At 42.1% G+C, this 13114-nt stretch overlaps 1 protein-coding gene across 3 annotated transcripts in view; it reads right to left on the reverse strand.

The window, feature by feature from the left end:
• Nucleotides 1-13114, reverse strand: part of POU6F1 (POU class 6 homeobox 1) — a 56482-nt gene that overhangs the window by 11211 nt on the left and 32157 nt on the right. For 2 of the 3 annotated variants that reach the window (XM_060762808.2, XM_067464286.1), the window contains exons 2-6: nucleotides 12297-12397; nucleotides 9282-9486; nucleotides 7148-7269; nucleotides 3344-3569; nucleotides 182-420 (exon numbers count right to left, since the gene is read on the reverse strand). In XM_060762808.2, the coding sequence (XP_060618791.2) occupies nucleotides 182-420; nucleotides 3344-3569; nucleotides 7148-7269; nucleotides 9282-9486; nucleotides 12297-12350 (846 nt within the window). In that variant the 5' untranslated portion in view covers nucleotides 12351-12397. Of the gene's footprint in view, nucleotides 1-181; nucleotides 421-3343; nucleotides 3570-7147; nucleotides 7270-9281; nucleotides 9487-12296; nucleotides 12398-12824; nucleotides 12886-13114 lie in introns of those variants that run through there. The other variant, XM_060762807.2, reaches the window with a different exon arrangement.

The following is a 13114-nucleotide window of genomic DNA, read 5'->3' on the forward strand; positions in this document are numbered from 1 at the left end:
ACAGAACATCTTTGAAAAGGAGTATGCACAGCCTTGCCACCAAACTACACATGAATCAATGGACCTGACCAGACCAGAAACACATCCACTAGAAGCTTGTCCATTGCTACCAATCCACTCAACACCCAAATTTCAGAAATGGCTAACAATTCTTCCTCGGTGGCATTTTTCAAGTTCTTACTATTCCAGGGTTAAACGCAAATCCAGCTGGCTGAACAGTTATTTGTGTTTGAGTTTCCAATGGCTTGACAACTGGCGGTGTGGATACTGCAGTAGGCTGTGGCAAAATGGCTGGCTGAGCCTGGGGCTGGAGTAAAGTCTGTGTTTGAATTGCTGGCCTTGGCTGAACAGTTTGTTGGGCCTGGATAGGCTGGCTTGGCTGCAAAGGGGCTTGTACTGCTGTATTCAGCACTGCAGCAGCTGTGAGAGGAGAGAAATGAAAGAAAGGGTCACTAAATTATTGCAATGATGATATTTTTCCTTCTCCCACTCTCTTTTCTTTATCCCATCCCATCATATCCTCATTTGATCCATGAGCAAATGGTTGGAAAAGTTACATGTGTATGGAAGTTGGGGAGGGACATGTGGTCCACATGTAGCTGCTGTCTGCCCCATTTATTCCAGTCACCTGCCCACCAACACACACCCACTGCCTCTTCTGACTGATGCAATGCCTCCACTGCCAAAAAGTGTAGTATTGCTTTAAAACAATGTATGCGCCTGGAAACACAGTTTAGTTTCAAAAAATATACAGCCCCCCTGTCTACCTTGTTTTAAAACAAAAGTGAAGGTCTTTTCAAGTTCCCTATGGGTTTGGGGATGTCATTGTAGCCTCCTGTCCTGCAGAAGTTAATCACCCCTAGTCTATGCCATCTAATAGATACCTCATAGGGTAAAGAACAGAACAGACACACCTGTATGTTGTTATACTGTCTTGAAATACATTAGAGTAGTGGTTCTCAACCTGTGGGTCCCCAGGTGTTTTGGCCTACAACTCCCAGAAATCCCAGCCAGTTTACCAGCGGTTAGGATTTCTGGGAGTTGAAGGCCAAAAACATCTGGGGACCTCAGGTTGAGAACCACTGCATTAGAGAATATGTTAGCCAAATGATAGTGAAAGCATTTTCATTAAACTGAAGAAAAAAAACTCTGTTTCTTCACTTTCTAAATTCTTTATGGAAAACACAAAGCTATAATCAAGTGCTGGTAGAAGTCCTGAGATGGCACCACTAGGTAGTCTCTGTGGCTGCCGTATCAGCTATTGCAATCAACATAATTTTGGTTCCTGGGCTATCAATGTCATTTCCTAATCATAGAAACATGGAAAAGGTTTATTAATGTGCAAAAACTTTGTTTTTGTGGGTCATCCTGCATCTCATTTTGCAATAGTTTTTCAATGAATATCTCAGAGTTTAAACAAATTCAACATAGTTTGTGGTGGCAATGAAAGTGTATGGAATATAACAACTACTTTCAAAATAAGTACCATACAATTAAACAGGAAATAACACTTTAAAACCAGAAGCAGAAACCTTTTCATATTTTGTTACATAGTGTAATAGCTATGGTTACCCAAAGCCTTCACGTCATAGGCCTCCTGCAACAAACATTAATGGTAGAAGAAATCCTATCTTGACTACAACATTTTGATTTGTTTATTGTCAATCGTCAACATGTTATCCTCAACTCATGGCAACCCTATGATTGAAAGACCTTCAAGTCACACTATCATTGACAGCTCTGCTCAAGTCTTGCAAACTCAGGTCCATGCCTTCCTTGATTGGGTCAATCCATCTATAAGGCAGTCTTCCTCTTTCCTTCCTGTTTTCTGCCTTACCGAGCCTGATGGTCTTTTAGTGAGTCATTTTTTCTGGTGATATGCCCAAAACTTAGTCATCTTGACTTCTAGGGAGGGTTCAGACTTGATTTCTTCTAGAAACCATTTATTTGTCATTTTATCAGTCCATGATAACTATTTTACAGCATTACATTTCAAAAGAGTTAACTTTCTTCATATCAACTTCCTTCACTTCCACAACAATACATTAGAAATGGGAAACACGATGGCACAAGGAACTCTGACTTTACAATTCAATGACTGTATTAATGTATTAATGACTAAATAAAAGTAAAATGCAGAATAACCACCCAATAAAACTGACAAAGATGCAGGAAAAAGACCACAGACTCTGTAATATAAACTACTTCACATGATGATGAAGTGCAACCAAATTTCACCCCACCGGTGCTTCACTTCAATTAAAGTAACACATAAGGAGTACATCCTTTTGTAAAAGTAGATACAATCTCTCCTGTAAAATTACAGCATGCTCTTGGTATCTGCTGGAGCTTGGTTCCACGACCCATGGATACTTATTATATATAGTACAATGGTGCAGTAAAATGACATTGCAGATATAAAATGGCAAACAACAAGTGCCGAAGTGAGTCAGAAGATCTGTGAAATAGTGGGAGGCTACAGAAGGCTATCTCTGTGCACCAGAGTAGTGTTCGCCATGCAGCAAAATCAAGGCTTGCTTCTTGAGTTTTTTCTCAACTATAGTTGGTTGAATCCATGGTTGAAGAACCCATGGATAAGGACTATTGACTGTAATGGGAACAGCCCACTCACAGTGCATATAGGTCAATGAATGGAAGCAATAACAACATGAGAGGCTTCTCTGGGCCCTTCTACATAGCTGTATAAAATCCCACATTATCTGCTTTGAACTGGGTATATGACAGTGTGGACTCAGATAACCCAGTTCAAAGCAGATATTGTGGATTATTATCTACCTTGATATTCTGGGTTATATGGCTGCGTGGAAGGACCCTCTAGCCCAGTGGCTCTCAACCTGTGGGTCTCCAGATGTTTTGGCCTTCAACTCCCAGAAATCCTAACAGCTGTTAAACTGGCTGGGATTTCTGGGAGTTGTAGGCCAAAACACCTGGGGACCCACAGGTTGAGAACCACAGCTCTAGCCCAACATTATCTCCCCATAGTAACCAAATGGATGGCTCTGGGAAGCCCACAAGGAGGAAAACAGCAATCTCCCACTCACAACTCCCAGCAACTAGTATCAAGTGTGATATTGCCTGATTAATGTTATTACACAGTCATTTTCATGGTAGACATTATTATCTATCAGGTTACCCAATCCCCTTGCAAAGCAGTGGTCATGAATACAGAGCAAATCCTTTTCCCCCTCTCAATTCATGCAGATAAAGACATTACAAATGGTCCCTTTGAATCAGCATCCCTCCTTCAATGCAGGCTGTTGAGCCAATGTCCCATTTCATGAAGAACAGAAGACCCCAAAATCCTCTAGGAAGCAGTGGTTACCTTGCAAATTGGCTAGAGGTGATTTGAAAATTCCCCCAGTAGGAGAGGCAGCCGTCAATCCTGGGAGGGCAGCGACCGTTGCTGCAGGAAATGTCCACACAGCCAGCCCCTGCTGACTTGCCACTTGACCTGCAATACTGATGGGGATAAGAAGAGGTTGAGTAACTGCCCCTGCTGGAACCATTACGCCTGTCACAACTGTTGCTAAGTTTTCCTGAGTCAAGACCTGCAAAAGTAAACAAGATTTAAAAAAGAAAAGGGAAGAAAACGATCAACGCCACTGCAGACAGCATCAGCGCAGCAGTCACGTCAGCAAGCCCACGGGAGGCCCAGCCCAGCCAGGAGGCGCCTACCTGAGCTGTGCCCGTGTGCGGCATTGCGCCCCATGCCAGCAGCTGGGCAGGGCCAGCTCTGTAGCACCCAAGTGGGGGCAGGTTTCAAAGTCAACATTAAATGTGAGGCCCAAGCATCTTTTACAGCCCTGAAAATTCACTCTGGGCTACATAGAGCACAATGGTGCCCTGATACCAAACAACACTGAGCTTCAGTTATCTAAGGCCCCTTCCACACAACTGAATTATATCCCACATTTTCTGCTTTGAACTGGAATATATGCCAGTGTGGACTCTGATAACCCAGTTCAAAGCAGATATTGTGGATTTTTCTGCCTTGATATCCTGGGTTATATAGCTGTGTTGACGGGCCCTAAGTGTGTATCTGTGTATCTGCACCTGATTATTTTCAGGGGGTGTGGTACTTGGTGCAAGAGGTAACAATTCCTTAATGGAGCTGCTTCCCACTGCTCCTCAAGTGATTAAGAAGAAATAAGTCTTTCCATAAAGAGCAACTCATCTCTCTCCAGGGGCCTTTCCACACGGCCCTATATCCCAGAATATCAAGGGAGAAAATCCCACAATATCTACTTTGAACTGGGTGATCTGAGGGCCCTTCCACACAGCCCTATATCCCAGAATATCAAGGCAGAAAATCCCACAATATCTGCTTTGAACTGGGTTATCTGAGGGCCTTTCCACACAGACCTATATCCCAGAATATCAAAGTACAAAATCCCACAATATCTGCTTTGAACTGGGTTATCTGAGTCCACACTCAGATAATGTGGGATTTTCTGCCTTGATATTCTGGGATATAGGGCTGCATGGAAGGGCCCTGATAGGCTCATTTACCTATACGTAGTGGTTGTTTGCAAATGCAAACTGCAGAACAGAGTGTTCTGAGAAGAACAGGAACATGGAAGGAGACCTTGGGTGCATCTACACTGTAGAGCAAATCCATTTTGACCCCACTTTAACTGCCCTGCCTCAGTGCTATGGAATGCTGAGAACTGATGTTTTGTAAGGTCTTTTGTCTTCTCTGTCAGAGAGTTTGGTTCATTACTACATTACAACTCCCAGGGTTCCATAGCATTGACCCATGGCAGTTTGAAGTGGGGTCAAATTGCTTTAATTCTACAATGTAGATTCACCCCTTTGTCTTCTTTTTCTTAAAAAGTGCATTAAGAGGACCCTCCTAATGCCAAGTCATTATGTCTCACAGGACTGAGAACCTCTTTCTTCCCAATACCGCTAAATTGTATGATGGATCCCAACTTCCACTAAATGGAACAGCACTGGGAAACTAAGCACTAGACCAGTGGTTCTCAACCTGTGGGTCTCCAGATGTTTTGGCTTTCAACTCCCAGAAATCCTAACAGCTGGTAAACTGGCTGGGATTTCTGGGAGTTGTAGGCCAAAACACCTGGGAACCCACAGGTTGGGAACCACTGCACCAGACGCTCAGTCTCCAGAGTTAGGAAGAGAATGACTTAACACCAGGGTGATCTCTCTCATGCTGGCATAGAATTATTAAAGGCCTTTCCGCAGAATCAAATGAATGTTTACTTAGTTGCATTTTATTATGCTGTGTAAGAGGCCGTCTCAAATCTCAATGCAATGCAGAAAGTAGGATGTTTAATTTTAGTTTATCTTATCCTGCTGTGTACATGAAATGGGAGACATGGTACAAGGAAAGATGGAAAGATGTTGCAGAAAACAAATTTTATCCTTCTTAAAAAGTCACTATCTTTCAAACTAATTACATATTATTTTTTCTGGAAAACATTTTAAAAATCACATTTCCTCTGTAGTAAGTGGGAAAAGTGGGTGGAATTTTGGTTCCAGGAACCTCCATGGATACCTGAGTCCTGTTACAAACAATGTCATAGTAAAATGGTGCCCCTTATTTAAAAATGACAAAATCAAAATTTATTTGGGGGATTTAAAAATATTTTAAGGTGTGAACAGTTGAATTTGTGGATACAGAATCTGTGGATATGGAAAGCAAACTGTATCCTAAAAGTGGGGTCAGGGAACATGTGTTTCTCTAGAGCAGTGGTTCCCAACCTTTGGTCCTCCAGGTATTTTGGACTTCAGCTCCCACAATACCTAAGACCTGGCAAGATGGTTGGAATTTCTGGGAGTTGAAGTCCAAAACAACGGAAGGGCCAAAGGTTGGAAACCACTGCTCTAGCTGTTGAATGTAAACTCCTGAATTCTTAATACTGCACATTTAATAGGACTGATGGGACTTGCTCTCCAATAGTATGTGTTTGGATGCACATTACCAACTGTAAAATGTTATATTCACATGGCATTTTTTCCCAGGGAATAAATTTCAGTGGCACTACTGAATATTTTCCCATAGAACTGGAAGAGACTATCCAGCCCACTGACAATTTTCTAAAATTACACTGGATTGGTGCATTCCTCTTGTTCCTAAGCTGTGGGCGGCACAAAGAACCAGACTGTTCTCCCGACTATCTCGACAAAACTGGACAGACATGGAGAAGATCTCAGAAACAGACTACCTACTAACCACCACTACTTTTAGTTTGTGGCTTTAAGCTCTTCTGGATCTTTTGCACAACAAGGAATGAGTACTCAATTGTTAGAAGGAATTACCCTGTATCCCTCGCCAGGTTGAAAATAATGCAGATGAAATGCTGGAAGACACATGACATAACACACGACATAACACAAGAACAACTTTGAGGGGATGCTGTGTGTATCTAAAGCAACAACCAATATCCATTTACTCATCCACTGATGGTGCAGAAAGGTTCCAAGATCTCCTTCCATTTTCCTAGGATTGGGGTTCGACATCATGGTGTTCATTGCAAAGATGTAGGAAGTTACTATTCTTATAATAAATCCCAGTCAAGTTTTATGAACTGAGCTGAAGTTTCTCATTTTCTTAGCAAGCTATTCCATGGTGAGTCCTTTACTTACCATGGAATAACTAACACACAGAGTATACCCAACACATAAAGTGTACCTTCACAAGTGTATAGATAATATCCCAAAGCAGTCCACAAAAAATAAATTCCCAATAAAGAGCACTGGAAGAGTGCATTTGATTTCTGCAAAGTATGGTTAGTTGTAAAGGGGAACATAGTTGAGAACTCAATGACCTCTAACAAGGCATCTTGTTGTTTTAAAAGGTCTTTAGCCTTCTCTGCCCAAGAGATCCGGTGCCTCATCATAGTACAATTCCCATGTTCCCATACAGTAGAACCATGACAGTTAAAGTAGTGTCAAACTGCATTAATTCTGCAGTACAGATGCACCCAGGCTTGGGTATCTGTTCTCAAACTGCAATTCTGCTTCAACATAAATATGCCCCCCCCCCCAAAGGGAACTGCTGGATGTTTCCACCCCACTGCAGAAATTGAATGCACTATTTCATCCATTCACCAGCCAATAAGACACCTCCCACATACCCAACAGGGAACTTTAGGATAGTTACCTGTGGTGCGGCTTGCACCGTGACGGGAGTTAGAGTTTGTGTTTGCTGGTTTGTCACTTGGTTGAAGGGGAGCATGCCAGGGATGGGAGCAGGTGCTACTTCGGGCAATGTTTTCACTTCACCTTGAGAAGGAAGAAGCAAGTCACATTGTTTATCTATCCAGATGTAATCCACAGGATGTCCTTTTAAATAAATCCCATTGAGTGAAGTCTAGATATATGACTCAAGGCACAACCTGACAGCCAATTCCTTCCTGGAAGGAAGAGCCACAAAAGTGTAATGTCAGCAAGCAAAACATGTATAGAAAGGATTACGTGCTTCATCCAGCCCCTTTTCTGAGAAGATCATTTCTTTGTAGTGGAAAAGGGCTTGAAAGTGCTCTGAGGAAAGATGGAAACTAGCTTACCTTCCTCAATTTTGCAGGGCAGGAGTGAGAAATTGGTTGCTTTCCAGATGTTGCTAAACTATACTCCTCACCATTAGATATACTGGTTAGTTGCAGTCCAACAGTATCTGGAGGACTGTACATCTCCTTCCCAAGATTTCATAAAATCAGTGTTCTTTTTACAGCTCTCCATTTGAAATGTTACCTGTTCATGTGGTATATTTTGTCCTAAAAGACACATGACTACAGAAGTTGCACGAGTTGTCTTCCTAATGCTTATTAGCAAGCCTGTACAAGGAAATGCCACTCTAGAATGTCTATTTCATATTGAACATCTCTCAGCCCAAGCCAGCATATACCACAAAAAAGAATGCTGGGAATTGCAATCTAGGAGGGCCAAGTGCCCAGCTCTGCTTTACATGGAATCTACCTAATGAGGTAGTCCAATGACCAGGCAGAAAGCATCCCCACCCACTTCTTTTTATATAACATTTACAGCTCCCTGCTTTTCTCCAGTTGGAGTATTTAGACTAATTCTTAGCACAAGTCTTGGATTTTTCCTTCTAGCCTTCTGCACATGTCCCAGGTTGTTCTGCTTTGACCACTTGCTTATGAACTGCCACTGACAAGAATGCACATAGGTTTTGCAACCACTTGTAATATTGCTGTATTTTCCCACTATTCCTCCTTGCACCTATCACTTTATTACCAAAAATATATTAAAATGGAAAATATGGAAGAACAGCATCATGTGTGGTTATTGGTACACCAAAGTCACTTGTAGAGAAGCATCATCTGTAGCGCAGGGTTGTCAAATGTGTGGCCATCTAGATGTTTGGACCTCCAACTCCCAGAAGTTCTAGCAAGTTGTCCAATAGCCAGGATTTCAAGGAGCTGAAGTCCAAAACACTTGGAGGGCCACAAGTTTGACACTGCTGTAGTGGATATGAGAGGGACACAGATACTAACCAGGAGACAGGCAGACATGTGTGAGGAAGTCCATACTGAATATCATTTGGTGAGGATGTGACCTTCAAAGACTTGTGGTGGAGGTTCTAAGGAAGGGTTCTCAACCTGTGGGTCCCCAGGTGTTTCTGCCTACAACTCCCAGAAATCCCAGCCAGTTTACCAGCTGTTAGGATTTCTGGGAGTTGAAGGCCAAAACATCTGACGACCCACAGGTTAAGAACAACTGCTCTAAGGCAATTGGGTCCCCAGTGCAAACTGGAGACCAGAGGAACCTTGTTGCCACTTCAAGTAGTTTCAGACTTATGGTAACACTGAAATGAACCTATCACAAGGTTTTCATGGCAAGATTTGTTCAGAAAGAGGTTGGTTTTGTCTTCCTGTAAGACTGAGCAAGTGTGACTTGCACAATGTCACTCTTGGGTTTCCATGGCTAAGCAGGGATTTGAACCCTGGTCTCCTGAATTGTCATTCATTGCTCATCCACTACACCATGCTAGCTCATCTGTCTTAATCTTTCAGTATCGCAAGAGAAGACAGAATACAGAATGCACCTTTTCAGCAAGGGGACATTCAAGAAGCTGATGGGCCACTCTAGTTGACCTATTCCTAAGATTAGATAGATAGATATGAGATATCTATCTATCTATTGTTTCTTAGTATAGGTTGTCTATTACTTGTACTGTGTATTTTCCAGTATGGTTTTTTTTTGGGGGGGGGGGGGGGTAAAGAGCATGAATGAAGAAAACAAAACAAATGCAACAATAAGGAAGTGCTACTTACGCTCTGATTCCCCGCAAACTTTTTCTGAGTTTTGCTCTGCCCCTTCCCTTCCTGTACCATTGGGTTCTGCAGGGCAACTTTTATTATCCTCTCCTTCAGCTGCTGATGTTGTTTTCATAGTTTTTCCTTCATCGTCTGCAGGCAGTGGAGCATCCACACCCACTTCCAGCACCCGAATTGTCTCATGACGTGACATCACAATCACCTGAGGAAAGATAGCAAAATATTAAGAGTGTAGCAAACAGAATCAACACAAAGAACTGGGAGAAGCAGCTATAGTGTTCTGGACCATGAACTGATGGACAATACCTGAGTATCCACTAGGGTTTGGTATCTTCTGGGGTTTGGTTCCAAAATCCACAGATGCTCAAGTTCCATTCTATACAACAATGTAGTAAAATGGTGTGCCTTACATAGAATGACAAAATCAAAATTTGCTTTTCTAAATTTGCTTTCAAGCTGAGGATGGTTGGGACCATGAATGTAGAATCCATGGATTCAGAGGACCAACTGTACATGCTTTGCAGATTCTGTTTCAGTTTCTGATATCACTCAGTAGACAGGGACAGCCTCCCCTCTTTAAACCCTGGTGGGTTATTGCCAGTCAAAATGGTTACATTGAACAGTAGTCTGATTGACCAAACTGAACAACTTCATATGTGATGGTAACTGAAGATGCATAGTGGCCAGTCATAGCACTATAAAGACCCCAATTATAATAAATCAGGGCATAATTATATATTATCTGAATTAGATCTATAAATGGGAAACACAGCTCAAGAGTACCTTGATGTATTTGATATTGGGCAACGAGAGCGCAGTTTGCAGAAAACTCGACAAGACATGATATAGAGGATATCTTTGTTCCTATAAGGTGGCAATATGTTCAGTGAAGAAAGCTTTCTTTTCTGCATGTACTGCATCTTCACATCCAGCTGAGCTATTCAGAGTAGGTACAATTTATGTTGAATCCATTGCTAGAACTTTCAGTAGCTCACTGTGATGCCTTTAATAACCATTTCACATACAAAATCTCTCATACAAGAGCCGACAGATGTTGTCATTGGAGCAGAAGTCAACAACGAGGTGTCCAGCAACTCTGTGAATGGGATTACACTAGATCGGTTTCAATGTGGAAAAGCTGCTGGGGCAAGAAAGGAAGACAGCCTGCTTTCTTGATCGCTGCCACGTTTGGCTGGTTGTTGAGGGAGGAGATGCAATTCAATCTCAAATATAACAAATTATTAATGCATCTCTCAGGGTGGTGAACTTTCCAATTTGCTTAAAATAAACAGCAGTTAGACCATGGCTTAAAATTCCCTCCTTGGATCCCCTGGACCTTAACGATTACAGACTAGTCTCCAATCTTTCTTTTTGGGCAAGGTGATTGAGAAAGCAATTCAACTCCAGCTCCAGGTAGTATTGGATGACACACACTTCCTTGATCCATTTCAAACTGGCTTCAGAGCAGGATAGAGCTGAGACTAGTCGCTTTAGTAGATGATCTTAGTCTTAACACTGACAGGGGGATTATGTCCCTGTTAATACTTCTAGATCTCTCAGTATGATCATGGCATCCTTCTGGAACACATTGGGGGTTTGGGAATTGAAGGCACTGTGTTGCAATGGCTCTGGTTATACCGCTCAGGTAGGTTCCAGATGCTAGTGCTTGGGGATACCTACTCATCAAAAAAGGAGCTGGGAAAGGTAATCTGAAGGCATGGGGCGAGATGTTGTCAGTACACTGATGCCAAATATATTTCCATGCTTTCAAAAATAGCTTTAGCTAAGAGTAACTTGTCTTCTCTGAATGAATGCCTAGAGAAGGTAATGGGCTGGATGAGAAAAACTGATACTGAATCCAGTCAAGATAGGGGTGCTTGCCATCAAGAGTTCTAATCTGCGAATGGAGATGTATCAACCAGTTCTGGATGGCATTACACTCTCCATGAAAGACTGTGTTCGCAGCTTGGGACTGCTCCTGGATCCCTCTCTCCAAATGTCAGCCTAGGTAGATGTGACAGTCAAGAGTCCTTATTACAAGCTGAAGCTGATATACGAGTTGTACCACCTCTTAGAGTCGGAGGACCTAAAGATAGTAGAGCATGCACTGATGACCTCAAGCTTGAACTTTAGCAATTTGCTTTACACTGGGCTACCCTTGTACGAAATTTGGAAACTTTAATTAGTTTAAAATACAGCCAGACTAGTTACAGTCTCCTGGTGGAGAAAAGAAGGTGTATTAATAAACATTATTATTATTATTACTACTACTACTACTACTACTACTACTATTATTATTTACTACTACTACTACTACTACTACTACTACTACAGGAACATCCAGGAGTGAACATATTACACCTATACTACAGTCATTCTACTGGTCCATGGTCATGTTAGCCAGGGGTGATCTGAGACACTAATGTAACAGGCAGGAGGTTTTGCAAGGCTGCACTATGTGTGCATCTGAGTGTGCTAAGAGATTGAGAAAGAGAGGTGCCCAGTGTGGGTTAATGACTTTGGGTGTTGGGCTAGAATTCCAGGGTTCAAATTCAACTAGGTGACCTTAGACATGGCAAAGAGGAAGGTAATGGCAAATCTTGGGATAAATATTTCTCTGAAAACTATACAATATGGTCCCTTGAAGTTAGAGTCAGCTTGAAGTCACACAGCAACAACAGTAATGTGTGCATGTATTCAAATATGCATACATATCTAAAGAAGTGGTTCTCAACCTGTGGGTCCCCAGATGTTTTGGCCTTCAACTCCCAGAAATCCTAACAGCTGATAAACCGGCTGGGATTTTTGGGAGTTGCAGGCCAAAACATCTGGGGACCCATAGGTTGAGAATCATTGACCGAGAGTGAGAGATGGATCTATCTGCAATAGATCTCTTGCAGAAAGGTGTAGCAAATGGAGGTCTTTGTGAATACATACAACATTCCTAGTGCAAACCACTTTTAGGAAACCCTACCCAAGGCTCCACTGTGCCATCATTGGAGTGGTACATACCTGCTCATTAACTGTGAGGGAGGGTTCTTGTGTGGGTATAGTTTCAGTGTCCATGACTGGTTGCTGGAAGATGGGAGTCACAACGTCTGGTGGATCACATGCTGCAAAAAGTAAAGACACAAAGGTCACTGGAGTAATTAGTTAGTAAATTGGGAGCATTAATTTGTCCCCACTGAGAAGTTTTAGATACATCTAGAATCACAGCAATATAGAATCATAGAGTTGGACGAGACCCATGAGCCCTCCAATCTAATCCCTGCCATGTAGGAATTCACAATCAAAGCACTCCATCCAGCCTCTGTTTAAAAACCTCCAGAGAAGGAGACTCCACCAGATTCTAAGGCAACATATTCTCATATTCTACTGCTGAACATCTCTAACCACCAAGACAGGCTTCCTAATGTTTAACTAGATTCTTTTCTAAGTCCATTGCTCTGTGTCTCTGGAGCAGCAAATATCAAGCTTGCTTCATCTTCAATATGGCATCCTTTCATATATTTAAACATGGCTATCATGTCATTTATTAACCTTTTCTTCTCCAGGCAAAACATATCAAGCTTCCTAAGCTGTTCATCAGAGGGCTTGGCTTCTAGTTTAACCGCATGCTATAATTCCTTCATTAGACTAAGCCTCCATCAAATTATCCATGTCACTATGTCTAGATCCTCCCATGCCATCTGTTCTATCCTATTATATGATTCACATTTCAATCCCTTCAGGGCAACTTGACATTTTTGTTCCTCTAAGGATCCTGGCATGTCTGGAACAACTGTCTCTCAGCATCATCACTGATGCCTGTGAGAAGCATCTTCAGTTCC

Source organism: Anolis sagrei, chromosome 2 (assembly GCF_037176765.1).
Source record: "Anolis sagrei isolate rAnoSag1 chromosome 2, rAnoSag1.mat, whole genome shotgun sequence".
Lineage (NCBI taxonomy): Eukaryota > Metazoa > Chordata > Lepidosauria > Squamata > Dactyloidae > Anolis > Anolis sagrei.